At 40.4% G+C, this 17385-nt stretch overlaps 2 protein-coding genes across 2 annotated transcripts; both read right to left on the bottom strand.

Moving 5' to 3' along the window:
- Nucleotides 1-979: 979 nt before the first annotated feature.
- Nucleotides 980-10092, bottom strand: e2f3 (E2F transcription factor 3). The gene is made up of 7 exons (XM_046844426.1): nucleotides 9401-10092; nucleotides 6760-6862; nucleotides 4374-4593; nucleotides 4127-4294; nucleotides 3081-3195; nucleotides 2850-2988; nucleotides 980-1792 (listed from the first exon to the last, which is right to left on the bottom strand). The coding sequence occupies exons 1-7, from the start codon at nucleotides 9647-9649 to the stop codon at nucleotides 1545-1547; spliced, it is 1242 nt and encodes a 413-aa protein (XP_046700382.1). The 5' UTR covers nucleotides 9650-10092; the 3' UTR covers nucleotides 980-1544.
- Nucleotides 10093-12328: 2236 nt separating this feature from the next.
- On the bottom strand, nucleotides 12329-17270 carry srfbp1 (serum response factor binding protein 1). The gene is made up of 3 exons (XM_046844313.1): nucleotides 17136-17270; nucleotides 14986-15613; nucleotides 12329-13894 (listed from the first exon to the last, which is right to left on the bottom strand). The coding sequence occupies exons 2-3, from the start codon at nucleotides 15586-15588 to the stop codon at nucleotides 12512-12514; spliced, it is 1986 nt and encodes a 661-aa protein (XP_046700269.1). The 5' UTR covers nucleotides 15589-15613; nucleotides 17136-17270; the 3' UTR covers nucleotides 12329-12511.
- Nucleotides 17271-17385: the final 115 nt, after the last annotated feature.

Below are 17385 nucleotides of genomic sequence, written 5' to 3'. Positions count from 1 at the left end.
GTTTTTTGAAGCAGCTTTTGCACCTGATGCACAGCACAAGGACTCGACTTTTTTAATCGACCATTGTGAGGTCTGTTGAGTGGAACCCGTCTTGGAAAACCTCTGTATGACCCTGACCACTGTACTGTAACTCAGTTTAAGGGTGATACTGATCTTCTTTTAGCCTCGGCATCTTTGTGCAGAGCAACAATTCAACTTTTCAAATCCTCAGAATGTCTTTCCCATGAGGTCCATGTTGAACATCGAGTGGTCAGTATGTGAGAATTGTACTCAAAGCACCAAATTCTAACTGCTCAAATACAAGATACACAAATGTGTATGGTCCTGACAAGCAGACAAAAACGAACATGATGAATAGGGTGTACACACTTTTGTTGCAAGTTATTTAGACAATAGTGGCTGTATGTTGAGTTATTTATTCAGAGCACAGTAATTCTGTACTACTATACAAGCTGCACATTGACTACTCTAAAATATACCCAAGTTTCATTTCTATAGTATTGTCCTTTGAGAAGATTTACTTAAATGGTTGCTAAAATGTGTGGGGTGTACTCACTTTTGTGAGATACTGTAATATAGTCAGGAGAAGACCAAGTTACACTCCTTCATGGCTACTGACTTCCTTAATATCAGTGGCCTTAATGAGCAGGATAACATACACTCCAAACCTCAGTCCGATCAGGTATCCGTATCTAAAGTCCAATATACATCACAGCTCACAGGACTTTAAGTCCAGGCCTTAGACAACTCAGTTGTGGCACGAAGGTAACTAGACAGTATCAGGCAGGTGGTTTTAATGTTATGGCTGATCACCAGACACCAACGATCGCTGATGTAATGACTGATCGTATCGTCCCACGCTTCTGCATCAGACGCCAACTGGGATACAACTGCAGCTCGACCACCCAGACCATGGGACGTATCCAAGGAATCACTCCGGGATTTCCTTTTTCATTGCATTTTCACAGAATTGAGGCGATTTCCATTTATCTGTTCCTTTACCTTCTGAAATTATAGTGCATACATAGAAAATAGATTTAAAACCCCCCCACATATATAGAGAACGAACGACTCGTCTGTCGCTCGCTAGGGCAACATCCTATATGATACAGTAGTGGGTTTAAAATATAAGGTAGGAATCTTTAGCTTAGTATTTAACCTGTAAAAAAAAGTGAAATGAGATAACCGTGCAGTTTTGATCGTGTACAGCTGTTTTTTTTCTCTTAAATGGCAGACCGATTTGACGCAAAGTTGTTTTTTTCTGAGGTTTTAGCTTTGCGGCTCAAGTCCGAGACTTTTCCACTACGATGTCCACTACTCTATGCAAACATCACACTTTAAAAGATAAAGACAAACATTTCATCTGGATGTACAGAATGACAAATACAAACAAAAACAAAAAAGTATCAAAACTACCAAACGTGAGCGGTTCCGAAAATCCGTCTGATCCCGACTGTACCGGAGTGTCTCATTTCATCATTGCAAGTCCATACCCACAACCCACCATAGTAACAAAACGTGACGTGAAGCGTCTCCTGTTCCCCTCACACCATGAGCAGCTCGTCCAGAGGCAGCATGTCGAGGTCGTAGGAGTCGAACAGATCGCTGATTCCCTGCTCCTCGTCCATGCCCAGCGGGTACTCATCTCCCAGGAGCGTGGGCGAGAGCGTCACAAACGGGCCCAGGATGGACGACAGAGACGAGCTGAAGGGAGACAAGGGTGCCGTCCCAGACTGCGTCACGCTGCTGTTCGGCTGGTTATACTCGCTGATTTCTATGTCTTTGGTTTCTTCTGTAAAAGAATTTTTTCAATGTAGGTAACTAGTCTTGTTTTCTATATGCAGACAAGCTGATAATGGTGATGCAGAAGTTTAGAGGGGTGTACGAAAATATCGATATGCACGAGTATCGTGATATTTTGTTTGTCGATTCTCAAAAATGCAATACCAATATAAAAAAAAAAAATCATACAAAATTCATTGTATGCAGTTGTTTCATTTGGAGTTTACATCCTGACCTGTAGATAGAGAGCAGTCTTCTGAACTTACACAGTGACAGGAAGTACTAGCATAAGGGCATGACACCAATGTTAGCCTTAATTTTCACCTGATTCCTGGGGGTCGCTGTGGTAAAAACGATTTCACCAGAAGTAGTCGCAGCGTTAACTTACTTGCACCGACAGCAATATGTTTTGTTGATGTGCGGTTTTGTTTTTTAGGCGTTAATATGATAAAATAGCATTAAAAACCTCAGGGACAACCTGTGCTGTTCGGGATCGCACTTTGGGGCAGCGTCACTTCGTCAGAAGTAATAGAACAATAGAGGAAATAGAATAATAGTAGAATAATAGGATAGTAGTAATTACCTTTCTTACTCTGTTTTATTTTTTATAGCTTTTAGATGTAAAACACTAGTTCAGATCATGCGTCTACTATAAGCCTAATAGTAATGGTCATTCTATAATAATATAGTACAATAATCATCATCGTCATCATTCCCACTTCATATTAGGTGTCCAACAACTATGTGGTAAAATTTACTAAGAATTAAATCAAAATGACCATGTCAGTTTCAATGATACTAATTGTGTTCATGTATTGCAATACACTTGATGCCACTGAGGTGTGATCTGTGTAAGGGCTGGCACAGGTTTCATGGTATGGGTAGGTTTACAGAGTTAACAGTGTCATTTTAGATGTAATTAATACAAATGCAGATCCCAATGTGTTCTGGTTAAATAATTTTTTTCTTGGTGTAGCGCAAAATATCGTATGCGATATTCTGACTCGATATTCTTTGCCGATATACTGCCGAAGACTTTTAGCAGCGTATCACCAGATGTGGCTCACCTTTAGACATTCGCAGGAAGGTAGTGTCGTTTCCATTTACGTCCACACCATTCCGCAACGGACTCCCTGTCTCACCGGTGTCCGTGCATAGGTAGACATCGATGGGGCCTTTCGAGCTGCTAAGATGCACCTGTAAACTCTACACCGGACATAAACACACCGTTGGATAAATGTATTGAATACACTTTCTATAAGTAGGTGTACAAGGCTGAAGAGTGTTTGTTTTCTTACCTCTTTTGGATCAGGAACCTCCAGTTTGGTTTCGGAAGGCGCTTTTACCGCTATAACAGTTTGATCCTGCAAGCTTTTGATTCTCCGGATGTCCTGGTACGTGACGTAGGCATACGTGGGAGTAGATAAGGAAAAGGTGCCATTTTGACGGGTTTAAAGTCCTTTTTGAATTTAATGGTGGCAGAATTTATTTTCGTTTCAGAAGGTTGGGCTTCACTGTAAGATGGACCATGTCTCCACTAATTGGTTTTATTGATTATTTCCTTCAGGTGTCCTTATCGTCTAGACTTGAGGTGACCCCAAATTGTTGATGCTTCGATAGGAGGAGCCTAATTTCCAATATCACAGAGGTGTTATGAAATGAGGATCATTCCATTTTGGATATATAGGGGTGCTGTACCTCTGATTTCACAAAGAACTGGCAGTTTTCCCCAAAAATTCATATACAGCGTATTATGCTAATGTTGTAAATATAAATGTGAAAAGAATGAAGTGTTTAATAAATATATTTAATGTGTGTAAATAAACCCCGTGAATGATTGAAGTTTCCATGATCCGTGACCGAAACAGGAGCATCATGGCGGCAGGGATTTAAATATTTAACAATTCCTTAAAGGTATATTCCGTTAAAATTTAAGTCTAATCTAATTAGTTAAAACTCGGCAATTCTGATTCGACTTTGTAACTCAGTAGTCAGGGACACCCCTAGTGTACAACTACCTTGAGTTTAGTTGTTGACTGGTTTATGTATAAACACCCCCGTTTCCACTGTATCTCTCCAAAGTCTTGTTTAGTGAATGAAACCTGTTTTTACCCAAACATTCGTTCCCTGTTTAGATTTCCTGGTTTTGCTCTGGATCTTGTCTCGCTGATCACCTGACCTTTAATGTTCATTGTTCTACTTGCTAAACAAAATTTGTCTACGTTAATTGTTCATAAAACGTCTTTGCATGCGCATCTGCAATACCTCCATTACGTTTTCCGATATCAGCAAACCCGCTCACTATTAATCCTGCAATCTGATCAAGCCAGGCAGTAAAGGATATTTCTGGTTGTGCATTTCCTCGGTCATCTGCTGCACGTTGTTAGTGCAGGCCTGAATGAGCTCGTCGAGTCGTCGTTCCTCGTCTCGCAGGGCCAGCATCTCTCGGCCGAGATTCTGCAGAGGGCCGAGAGGACACAACGGCCCTGATTCTGAGGGTAGAGTCGAGCCCCTGGAGCATACAGGCAAACCTAAGATATAAATATCATCCACGTTCCACAGTACCACCAACTGTTTTAAGTAACACTTACAGCCACTGGATGTTGTTCTTCGATTTCTTCTTGATGAGACGCACCCCCTCCAGTACATTGGTGATGTCATACAGGCGTCTCTTCTGAACGTTGAGAGTGTCGGCAGCCTGGTTCAGGTCTAACACGCCATCCGAGGACTGCGCCAGGAGCTGGCAGAACTTCTTGGTCAGGAGGCCGAGGGACGTGTCATAGCGGGACTTCTCAGGTGGGGTTTTAGGAGCTGACGCATAGAAATGGAAAGTTAAGGTATATAAGTATATTTATTATAATATTATATATTTAAGTTACGTCTATAAATTTATCAAGAGATCTATCCAAGATTGGAAGGAACTAGTGGTGGTCCATATCATACCACCATTGGGCCATTATATCTAAATATAAAGAACAGTTGTCATGTGTTTTCCTTCCTAGCCTAAAAGAATGGCCTTGCTAGGGCTCGACAAATCATGATCCAACTTTCCAGAGGTGATTATACGTTGACAGGGAAAGAAATATAAACCAATGCCTTATCGCGAAACAATAGTTTCTTTTGTTGCACACACTTGAGATAACTATTTCCTACACTTCAATCAAGTTAAGAAGACTTTTTTTGAGAGCAGGAATAAGACAGACTGCGAGTCAGACTTAAAACCAATTCTATATCTTCGCACAACAGACTTAAGTTACTTTCAAGGAAAAGCACAGCTTGTGTGGATCGGTACTCAGTGCTCGCACATGGAAGCTGCTCGATTTACTGCAGGATTATGTCGAGAGTGTAAATGTGACATATACGGTGGTGCACGAAGTATAAAAACCATGTGCTTAATTTCAAGAAGAGATACACTAGGTAGAATATTACTCCAGTAAAAGTGCTCCCTAATGACGTCCTATTATCAGTTTTACACAAAACTTTTGCTTAATCAACTCGGTTTATGTGAAAAGACTATTAATAGATTAATATTCATTAATCAAACACTGATATCTATTCAAATGATCATGAGCCAAAACCTTCAAAATAATCACACAAACTCTTTACATTAAATCAGATGCGCTCTCACTGAATCGGGCCGCACCACATCATAAATATGGATGAGGTTCCTCTGACGTTTGACCTGCCGCTCACTCGGACTGTCTACAGGAAATGCGAATCATTCGTCACGCTGAAAATAACCGGGCATGAAAAAAAACACACTTCACCTGTGTTCTGAGCTGCACGGCATCGGGAGAAAAGCTTCACCGATGCTGATTTTTAAATGCACGACAATGCCAAAAGATAAACTCTGGAGATAAATTGTTGTGAAAGGAAGGAGGAAGACAGTGACCAATGACTTTCTTGGTAGGCTACTGTTTAGATACAAGCCGTGTAAACTTTCGTTAAAGCCTGTGTAAAGTTAATTAGTTTCAATGTAGGAACTTAGGAGCTGTAGGAGCTTATAGACAGGTGCGGCTTATTTATGTTCAAAATAAAAATCTTTGTCAAATTCAGTGGGTGCGGCTTATATTTGGGTGCGTTTAATAGTCCGGAAATTATGGTAAGTACAATAACAAATTACATTCACTTCGTTACTGTCCACCACTATATGCACTACATGTTTGTTTATCACTCTTTTAATGCCCCACCATCAACAAGGGGTATTTTCATGGCAGGATCAAGGTAGGTAAGATGGGACATTATGGCAAAAAAGGCTTACATTGTTTGGACTGCGAGTCCTTAATTTTAATACTTCAATTTAATAAATATTTAAACAATTTAAGACATTGTCTCGTAGCATCTTTGCAGAGATGAATACTCAGTAAGAATGACAGTCATTACTTTGCTGGTACATATTGAACTCCAACATATGTGGGTTTTAGGAGTATATACTGTATATGAGTCTATATATCATATTAGGGGCTCATTTGGTGGAAAATCATGTGCAAGCCTGGAGTCTCTTATACGGCATCTTGTGTATAGGATCTGGTCGTGTCTGGATTCAAAATGGCAGGTGAAGAAGTTTTTCTGAATCAATAACTGGTTAAATTCCATTTGAATGTTTTAGAAGTATGAGCGTATTATTGGTATAAGGTCTGAGAGTGGAATTTTACAGTCTGTGACTTCCTTTTGAGTTCTTCCTAAGAAGCAACTTCTGCCTGTTCATTGTCATACAGTACCATGTGTACTACATTAGAACCTTTGTTAGGAAAGGATAATAATCAAATATAAAACTGTTTAGTCTGAATTTTGATAATCTTGTTATTCAGCCTAGTCAGTAAAACTATTATGGGACTAGGCAACACATTGGAGCTTTTTCAATTGACTGAATTTATGACATTTTGAATGCAAAGCAGCCTCGTTTTAAATGAAATACTTTGACTGAAATGCTTCATTTTGGAACTATTGTGCATTAAACATTCAGAAATGAAATACCTTTAGGGCTCTTCATTCGGAGAGCTGCTCTGCGACCCCTCGGTGTTCGGGCCGGTTCACTGTACTGATGATCTGCGATGTCCAACTCTAAACGCCTTTTGGCCTGCACAGAAATACGTTGATGGTGAATTAAACCTTATGAGAAAAGGCAGCAACAAAGCAGAAGTGCAACACGTGTGACAACTGGTTTCTGACTCGTTTAGCACAATCGACACGTCAGTGATGAAGTTTGGAGTGAAAAATCAATAGACTGCTAAACAAAGCTTGAGATTAAAGTGGAATACAAAGTGACGGGTGAGAATGGACATGTTGATAAGACCTCTGAACCTAAAAGCATCCTGTATAATATTGTGCACTTCGTAGTACTCATATGGTACAAGACAATCTCAATAAAACATTAGACGAGATACCACACCATACGATAACATGTTCACTATGTCGGGTAATGTTGACTCCTCCAACACAAACCTACCGTTACAGCATTACAGGAAACTTCAATGTTCTTTTTACATCAGCAATCGGATTTGGGTTTGAGCAGAAATAAACATTCTGGGTTTTTGGGTAAGAAAGATATGTATCTGTTTATTAGCAGGTTCTGTTTCACCATTAGCAAATTTGTAGCTCTCCTCCATTTTTAGTAATCCTATGCTGTCTTTTTTTACAGGTGTTCTTTTATCAAAACATTGCCAGAAGTTTCAACTTAACGGACAAATAATTTGAATACGTTGTGCATTTTTACATAACAAAAATTAAGACAAACAGCGCTTGAAGTAAGGCCGCATGCATTCATCAAAGGAAGAGAAAGTAGATGAGTGTTCCCCATTTTCTCTTTAGCTTTACCGCAAAAATGTTCAATTGCACGAATTTTGAGAAGGATGTGAATTTGAGTTGAAACCACACAGAATTTGGTGACGTTTTTTGTTCCTTCGGCTGAAGAAGAACTCTCTTTAGCTTTACAGCTACCACTGGTTTACCACAGCATGATTCTTCACAGAGGCTGTGTGGATGAACAACCATTCGAATTAACAATCCAACAGAGTAAACATACGGACTTGTACGATGCGCTTAATCCAAACGGCGATTTTGTTTGCATTAACAATTCTGGAGATTTGTTTAAAATTGTTGGATGTTACGCTGAAGATTTCATCAATAGACCGATTTCAGGATTAAGCACTTCTACTATACTCGTAACGATCGTTTATTATTAGTCGTCAGAGTATTATTAATTTTTTCTTAGAATATAAACTTTTTCTCGTATCATCGCGTCGTATCTTGGGGAACAAAACATTATTCGCAAAACGTTATGACTCGAAACGTCTTCAAATACGCCAAAACCCAAAACACTGACACTCGTTTCTATATCACCACAGTACAAAAGCATAAACTGTACAATAGCAAAGGACATTTTTTCCAAATCCTTTGACTTTCTTCAAACTGAAAAAAGCAACACACACACCCCATCCCCCATCTCCACAAAACAAGGCCTAGACTGAATCCCCAAATGGCTTCCCTTTTAAGCCTAAATGCTCTACAGAGCTGGAGGAAGCTGTAATTATTATATATTACATAGAAAAAAACAAAGCTCTTATGTGTCTCAGTCCTTAATATTAACAGATGATATAAATATATGTTTGAGGTTTTTTTTGTGGATGCAATTAAAACTGTGCTGCTTCACATCTCTCTTCACACACTCTATATATAGGCTATAGACTCTCTCTAGTCTATATTTGTGTAGTAGAGATGAATTTGTTAAACACTCTACAGTCTCTAAAGATGAAGCTTTGGCCTTGTGTGTGTGTGTGTGTGTGTGTGTGTGTGTGTGTTGTAGCTACATGTAGCAGCCTAACTTAGCTTCAAAAAGACTCTTAAAACATGTAGCTCCCAAGATTAGCATGACACATTAAAAACAAATATATATGGATATTTATATCCATACATTGTTGTCATAGTGTGTTATTTGTGTAGTCTTTTTATGTATATTTTTGTATACACTATTAGCAAAGAAAGCTAGCACCTTTTTTCTTTGCTAACTTTTCTTTCGGTTTGAAGCTAACCAACGCTTTTACTTTTGGGTGAAAGGAAAGTTTATAGGAGTGTGTTTATGTGTGTGTAAAACAGGATTTGACACACTTTTTTTGGAGTGTTATTGAGGGCAGGACACTTTGGGACATGTCCTAAAATTGGCGGCACCAACATAATACTATTATTACTAGTAATAATAACAACAACAACAACAACAATAATACATCCACAGGATTGTATTGTTGTGTATAAAAGACGCTCTGAGAGTGTGTGTGTGTGTGTGTGTGTGTGTTTGTTTAGGTGATAGATAATAAAAGGAAAAACAAGCTTGGAAGTAGACAGGCCCATAGTATTGGAGCTGGGACACCATTTAAAGGCATTTCACCTTCACTAAAATTGGCGTACAATTTAGGATCATTATAGTTTTAGTAAAACCCAAAAGATCAGAACCGGATCCGAGCTCCAACCTCCGAGAGATCAAGTGGATCTTCAGGAAGTGGCCGTCGGTATGGTTGTTGTTATAGCTGTTCATTTTTTCGTCCAAAACTCGACCTGAAAGTGTTTTTACTTTATATACATTATACAATATAGAAAGACAATCCTTAAAAGAACCGATTACCGGAGGTCGTCCTAAAGCAGGTCGCAAGCCGGTTCCGTTTGCAGATCCTTGGAGAGGAGTCGCGTACAAGCTGCCGGATGAAGCCACCCGGACATGATTGGGCTGCGAAGGCGGCGTGATCACTTGGATGTGCGCGGTGCTATAAACCGTGGAGCGCCGATCGGAGCCTGAAATCGACCCCACGTTCGGCTCGATACGAGGAGCCGACACGACCGTTCTGTCCGACACCACCGCGACCCCCTTCCTCATCTTCTCCCTCTTGTTGTACCTCTCGTACTTCGATTAGATTTTTCTGGAAATCCCACAAACGCAGCCACAAAATATTTGCAGATATCGAGAAAGGAGGGTCTCACGCGTTCATTTCGAGCGCGATCGCCAAAGATCAGCGGCGCAAAAGCGGCAGATGGACGCGAGAACGACGACCGAGCGAGAGGGCGAACTTCCCCCTCGGAGCCGCTTCGGAAAAAATGGCTCCAGGAAGCGGACAATGAATGAAGGGGGATGCGGTTTTTACGCGCGAAAAGCCGCCTAGCGCGAAACTCAGATTTCCCGGGAAAAATTTGAAAGGAATTTGCATCTTCAAGCCGATTGGTCGATTCTCAAACGGCGCCCGTTATCATTTGTCAAATGGTTATTACAGCTGAGCCAATAGGAACGAAGAAAGAGAATGAAGACGGGGTACGTGTGGAAATAAACTATTCTGGGAGAAATCTGAATTGATGCATAAACTTTAATAAAAATAAGACCGAAATTTCAGACTCAAGTGTCAATCATTAACAGCTTTGCGAAGTCTTTTTTCAGGGGAAATGTGCTAGAAGCCGCCGGATAACGTCATAGGTTAATTTGCATATTCAGGGTATCGTTGTAGTCGTTTGCATGTAAAGACGTGTTTATGAAGAAGGGAGATGTTCAGACTTACACATGCACACACGGTTTTATATAAATAAAAAAATAATGTGAAATGTCTTTCATATAGAAAAATAAATTGTCTTTTAATTTAATATATAAAAAATGTGCTGGAAACTGTGTAGTTCTGTGATTGGTGGTTGGGAACAATGTTGTTGAGGCATTAGTGGTGGGGAAAAGTGCTGTTCAGTGATTGGTGTTTTGGAACTGTGCTGTTCAGTGAGTGGTCATTTGGAACAGTGCCATTAGGTGAGGGTGTTTGGGAACTGTGCCGTTGGCAATTGGTGAGTTGGAACCATGCAGTAGTGACTGTTCACTGGAAACAGTGACGTTCAATAAGGGTGTTTGGGAACAATGCTGTTTGAATATTGGTGATTGGGAACTGCGCTCTTTGGCGATTGGTAACAGTGCTACAGTGCTGTCAGTGATTGGTGATTGGGAGCAGTGCTGTTCAGTGATTGGTGATTGGGAGCAGTGCTGTTCAGTGATTGGTGATTGGGAGCAGTGCTGTTTAGTGACTGGTTATTGGGAACAGTGCTGTTACATTAACATTTATAAAATATAAAAAGAGAGGCTTGTGAGGAAATTTTTTTTTTCAGATGGCAGAAATAAAATAAATGTATGGACATTATACATATTTTTTAAAGCAGGAGGTGGTCATTTATAAATCAAATATTGTAATCATGTGCAAGTTGCTGTTCTACAGTCCCTTCCAAAACTTTTGGAACAGCAAGGCCAATTCAATGTAGACTGAATTCATTTGAGTTTAAAATTAGAAGCAATTTAGAATCTCAGCTTTTATTTTCATGTAGTTAAGCATATACAAATAAACCCCAAAAAACAAAACACAAAACTTTTTAAGCTACACCAAATATGACCCATTTTGTATCCAACCAATCTTTCATTGAGCAAAAATAGTGGAATACGTGATTGATGGGGTTTTTCTTATGTGTTCTGTTAGATTGAATGTTTAAATGATAAATAGTTCTGAACATCTACTCATGGTTTCAGCCTTCAGTTTTACCTGTGTAGACGGGATTTGTTGTTACGTACCATGACCGAACATGATCAGAGAGATGTCAATGGGGAAAGAAGCAAGACAGACAGAAAATCAATCAGAGACTTTATACAAAAACAATGGGCATTGTAGCCAAAACAGCAATTTGGAATTGAAGAATGAAAGAAAGAAACCATTTGTGTACTGAAAAAAGAAATCAAAGGTTGTCTAAGGATTACAAATGTGCTTAACCATTACTAAAAGCCGAAGTGAAGAAAAGGAAAGGATCTGTTCATGATCCAAAGCATACAAGTTCAGCTTTCGAGGCGTCCTGAGGTTTGGCCAGCTTTAGTCACGTCCCACCTCATGAAGATTATGGACCTTTGAAGAAGTAGATGCTGAACTCGCAAACATCCTGTACCATCTAGGGACATACCAGTGCCAATTGGATCCCACTACGTGTGGAGTTTTGACATTGGACCTCCTGGAGTGTTTAAAGGCTCTGGCATGGAGCTGGATCTGTGATGATCACAAATGCTAAGTAGCTCCTAGTTTTATAACCATAATGACTGTATAAGACTGTAGAAAGAACATTATTTATAGTCTTATACTCCAGTGTTCTGTATTGTTGAAAGATTTATGATCAAACTCTTGATGTCACCCAAATGAGGATGGGTTTCCCTTTTGAGTCTGGTTCCTCTCAAGGTTTCTTCCTCATAACATCTAAGATAGTTTTTCCTTGCCACAGTCACCACGGCTGCTCATCAGGGATAAATACACACCATTCACCTTAACTGTTAATTTCTGTAAAGCTGGTATAGCTATAGAAACTTGACTTGTAAACATGGTGGAGGTAGTAGGAAAGTGGCAGCAGAATGAATTCAGAAGTTCACAGAAACATTGTCTGAAAATGTAGAAGCAGTTCATTGATTATGTCACAGAAATAAAATGATCGTACAAGAAGTTTTTGTAAAAATCGTAGTCATTTTCGAATAGTTTTGTCAAGAAAAAGTCCAGACACAGGATGAAAACAAATATTTACATTTTATTCAGGATTTACATCCACAGCCAAGGCTTTAAACCATCCTAACATGTCAACATTAACGAAATTAATAAACTTCAAATTGAAAAGTAGAGTAATAAAATTATTTCATGCTGTGAAAATCAGTGTAAATGTCATAACAAATAAAGAATGAGCCTGAGAATAGTTAATCATCAAATTTGATCTTTTTCCCTTGGAAAGCTGTGATTTGAGCCTGCTGCTCTTTCCTCTTCCTGCTGGCTTCCCACGATGGATGCAGGGCCTGCTGGAAATGGGTTCCTGCTTTTTTCCTCTCAAATGCAGGTTTACCAGTGTTATATCCTCCTGGACCTTTTGGTTTTGAACTCTCTCTGGATCCAGGTGGCTGACTTTTAAATCCCTTTCCAGGACCTTGGTTTTTAGGCCACGATGGTTTCTCATCACCTTGTGAACGCTTCTGATTTGAAAATCGTGGAGGTTCTAGACCACTGTGCTTACCCTTCTGAGAGGAAATTCCGGATTTGGAGAGAGAGGAGCAGAAGACGGACTCCACTTTGAACTGAGGAGTCTCGCAAGCCTTATTCTCTCGAGCCTCTTTAGGGTCGTTCGTTTTCTCCTTCCTGGGCGCAGTGTCGCTTTTCTTCTTCCTCAGCTTGCTCACTTTGCCGAGGAAGAAGTCGTCGTCGTCGCTCTGCTCTGAATAAGAAGACTGCTTGTGGAAACGTTCTTCGGTGCTGTCGTCGAAATACTCTTTCTCTTCATCTGAATCAGACAAATCCGACTCCTCTTTCTCCTTTCGGTTTTCTGGTTTCTTGGTGTCAGGTCTGGAAACCTGTCTAAGCGGAGGTGCTGGTGGTTTGCTCTTGGATGGCAGATTCTGGACTGCTTTGACAGCTGGTTTGGGACTTGATTTTGGAATTGCAGGACCTCTCGCAACTTTTTCCAGATCTACTGCTTTTGATTTCTCTTTTGCCGGAGCCAGGTTGATATTCTCTGGAGGCTTTCCAGTATCAGACCTTGGTATTAGCTTTAAGATTGGCTGCCTTTCTTGTACTTTCTTATCCTCATCTCCATCGAAATCATCACTAGTCCCTCCCTCCTCCTCCTCCTCCTTCTCGTCCTCCTCCTCAACCTCACTATCACTATCATCAACCTTCATCATTGCATTAACGCCCTTATTCTCTTCTCCAGGCTTTGTGGCCTTTATCTTCTCTTGTTCAACGGCTTGTCGGACGTCTTGAAGCTTCTTCACGAAGCGCTCGTGTGTGACTATCCGTGCAATCGCTCTCTCTACAGCGCTATACTCTGGGTCCTGGAACACTTTCTCCATATCGATGCCCCCTTCAATGGCTCTGGCGGTTACTTGGTCGGGTAAAAGAGTCCTCAGGACCTGCACTTCTTTTTGCAGCCGTGCCACACACTCCACATTCCCTTTTAGCTCAGACTCGTCAGTCTTTAACTTTTTGAGATTGGTGATCTGCTGGGTGAGATTCCGGATAATCAGCACTCGGAGTTTCTTTACCTCCTTCCTCATCCTCACTACCTCAGCTGGAGTGATGTCTGAGGAGCTCTGGACAGACAAGAACAGATATTAACGGATTGGCTGAAGTGTGAAATCTGATTAGTCTTGATAATCTTAGATTTACTGTGCATCGAAGGAGTCTTTAGTGTCAAAAGTAAAGTGTTCAGACATGGGAAACCTTGTACATTAAATGTAACAATAAATTGATATTAATGCCTTTTTTTTTTTTTTTTACTTAACGAACTGCCAATTGAGGAAAATAAACCCTGAGGACATGATACTGTTGGAAAAGAATAAACTTTAGTTCAATAATGCCATCACACTGCTTTGGCATTTATTATTATTTTATAGCAGCACCTCTTCTACTTCTTCAACATCTTTATTAGAGAGTTTATATAATGTTTATATAATGATACACTATGGCCTGCATCTGCCTCTTTCAACTACCTGCATGTCTTCCCTCACCACATCCATAAACCTCCTCCTTGGTCTTCCTCTTTTCCTCCTTTCTGGTGGCTCCATCCTCAGCATTCTTCTACTGATATACCCCATGTCCCTCCTTTGCACATGTCCAAACCATCTCAATCTCGCCTCCCTCACCTTGTCTTTAAAACGTCCTACATGCGCTGTCCCTCTAATAAACTCATTTCTAATCCTGTCCATCGTCGTCACTCCCAACAAAAACCTCAACATCTTCAGCTCTGCTACCTCCAGCTCCACCTCCTGTCTTTTACTTAATGCCACTGTCTCTAATCCATACAACATCGCAGGTCTCACCACAGTCCTATAAACTTTCCCTTTCACTCTCACAGATACTCTTCTATCACAAATCACTCCTGCTATCACTCTTCTCTACCCTCTCCACCCTGCTGCACTCTTTTCTTCACTTCTCTAATACACTCTCCATCACTTTGCACTGTTGACTCCAGGTACCTGAACTCCTCCACCTTCTCCACCTCTTCTCCCTGAAACTGCACCACTCCACTGCCCTCCCTCTCATTCACACACATGCACTCTGCCTTAAGAGAACAAAAGTTATGAAAATTATTTATAAAAAAATTTTTTTTTTTTTTTGAAAGAAGCGTTTGAAGTGAAAGAAGCGTTTAAGGCGTGTGTCATGAAAGGTAAATTTAGCAAACCTCTTTTGATGTGACTGGATCCTTATTTTGCTTTGTTGGTTCCTTTACTTTCTTGTCATCTGCTTCCTGGACCTTTTGTTGGGAGCCATCATCATCATCATCATCATCATCATCGTCGTCATACTCCTTCTCCTCTGAACCCTCTTCTTCATCGCTATCTAGATCTGATTCCCTCTCTTGCTGGCCAGAGTCTCTAGATTTTTTTTTTGCCCTCTTTTCAGAGCTTGTCCTCTCTGCTTTAAAAGCTTCTACTGCATTTTTGATGCTCTGGATTTTCTTGCTGAACTCCGGGTGCGTGGCAATGCGGGCTGTGGCACGTTCTGACAAGCTGGAGTCTTTATTCTGGCACACTTTCTCAAAGCTGATGTCGCTCTGCAGCGCCGTCTTAGTGACGCGGTCCGGTGCGAGCGCCTTCAGCTCGCGGATCTCCTCTAACAACCTCGCCGCTCTCCTCTGGTTCCTTTGCAGGTCGGCTTCGGTCCCTTTCTTCTTCTTCAGAGCGAAGATCTGGCGGGTGAGCTTGCGAATGATGAGCACTTTTACCCGCTTCACCTCAGCTCTCATCTTCACCACCTCATTGCTGAGGTTTAGTGCTGCTGGCATCCTTAATCTGGCTGTATGTAGACCTCTGGGGAAAGGAGACCAGAATATTACGGCCATTGGCATTTCAAATGACGGGTTACACATGCTCTTGAGCAGCTACCTGGTAGACACACGTCTTCAAATTGTTTAAATGGTCTTACTTTGGTATTTACAGATTTCAATTATCTTGCATTACAAGGATTCGTGGAGATACATTCATGCATTGTGAGCATTTAAAACCAATATTTTACCTCATTATTAAATCTAGCATGGGATTTTTAATGGAAACACAACATGTCATCCTGATATTAATATTCTGGGCTGTAAAATAAAAGCATACACTGCACAGATAAATGTTAGTGGACACCTGACCATACGTGTGATTGTAGAGATTTGCATGGGTGTTATTAAAGCCAGGTAATGACGTAGAGTGAGGAGGCCTGGGGGGTGCAATTAGCGTTCCAATTCATACCAAAGGTGTTCATGGGGGTTGAGGTCAGAGCTCTATCGCAGAAGATCTTCCATTCCAACCCATGTAAACCATATCCTTATAGAGCAGTCTCTGTCTCTCTTAGAGTCTCCTACTTTGTGTAAAGGGAAAAACTAACAGCACTGCATCCAAAGCCGTCCTAAACAAGTTTGTGTCTCCAACTTTGTGGTAACCGTCTTGGGCAGGATCACATATGACTGGAAAAATCAGGTGTCCTAGTACTTTCATCCATATTGTGTATATGGTATATAGTGTATGCTTGTGTTATGTATGTTAGTATGTATAATATCTGAATCTGAACCCAAATTTACCACCACACACATTCGTTTCACATTGTCCTAATTCCGACTGTCAGTTTTAATCAGGATAGTTTAATAAACTGTGATGTTAGTCTTTTTTTTCCCCTCTTTCTTTTTAAATAACTACTTTTATAAGCGTTGAATAAAATGTATTGAATGCAGGAACCTAAAATCTTATATAATCATACATTACATAGTTTGTCATCTTCCCATTAAGAAAAAAAAATGCTAATCAAAAAGAAACATTAATAAGTTGTATCCTTGTGTGTTTCCCATTCTGGAAACTTCTCTCTTATAACGTCATCATCTATTCTTTAATCGTGATTAGGAAAAGTGGACCTCCATTTCTTTACAGTTCATTCCAGATTTTCAGGCATCCGAAAACAACGCATTTAATTAACATTTGGGAAAAACATTATGCCACATTATGGAACAAACTGAAGACGAATGAAAGAAACGTGGGGATTGTTATTAGTTTGCCAGCACGCGGAGTCAAATGCATGGAAATATGATATCTTCAGCTCAGATCAATCTAAAAAATATAGTAAAATACTGAATCCCTATGCTGTTCTAAAGATCCGTAAACAGCATACATACAATGAGAATGGAAATCAAAATCAAATGTAGGTTGATACAAAACTGAAGTTATAGTAGTAGGACGTAATATAGCACCCCAAATTTCATACCATGGAAGACTGCAAGTAAGTATATCGTTTATTTTTTTTACGTATCATTCCTTCTATATGTATATGACGATAAATCTGTTGTAATCTACATACCTTTAAAACTAGAAGTATCACATTTACGCGTGGAAGACTCTCTCACTGGGCGCCGCCATGACAGTAGACGTTGAGAGGGAGTGGCTTGGTGACGTCATTACGCAGCGGACACGTTGGATAAAAGGAGGGTTTTTTGCTGGATTTGTTATTTATCGCGCTGTTGTGGTTCATTCGGGTGCAGATGCGTGGGTCAGCGGTAGGTCCGTTTTTTGACTGCTTCTGCTCAACCTGAACGGGGGAAGAAGAATAA

This window comes from Silurus meridionalis, chromosome 29 (genome assembly GCF_014805685.1).
Source record: "Silurus meridionalis isolate SWU-2019-XX chromosome 29, ASM1480568v1, whole genome shotgun sequence".
NCBI lineage: Eukaryota > Metazoa > Chordata > Actinopteri > Siluriformes > Siluridae > Silurus > Silurus meridionalis.
Note: the sequence above shows the minus strand (reverse complement) of the source record. Positions and strands in the feature narration are given on the sequence as shown.

Coding starts and splice junctions, on each gene's coding strand:
- e2f3 (XM_046844426.1), bottom strand. CDS start 9,649: ATGAGGAAGGGGGTCGCGGTGGTGTCGGACAGAACGGTCGTGTCGGCT. Junction 4,295..4,373: donor AAGAACAACATCCAGTGGCT/GTAAGTGTTACT, acceptor TGTATGCTCCAG/GGGCTCGACTCTACCCTCAG. Junction 1,793..2,849: donor CTTCCTGCGAATGTCTAAAG/GTGAGCCACATC, acceptor ATTCTTTTACAG/AAGAAACCAAAGACATAGAA.
- srfbp1 (XM_046844313.1), bottom strand. CDS start 15,588: ATGCCAGCAGCACTAAACCTCAGCAATGAGGTGGTGAAGATGAGAGCT. Junction 13,895..14,985: donor ATCCAGTCACATCAAAAGAG/GTTTGCTAAATT, acceptor TTGTCTGTCCAG/AGCTCCTCAGACATCACTCC.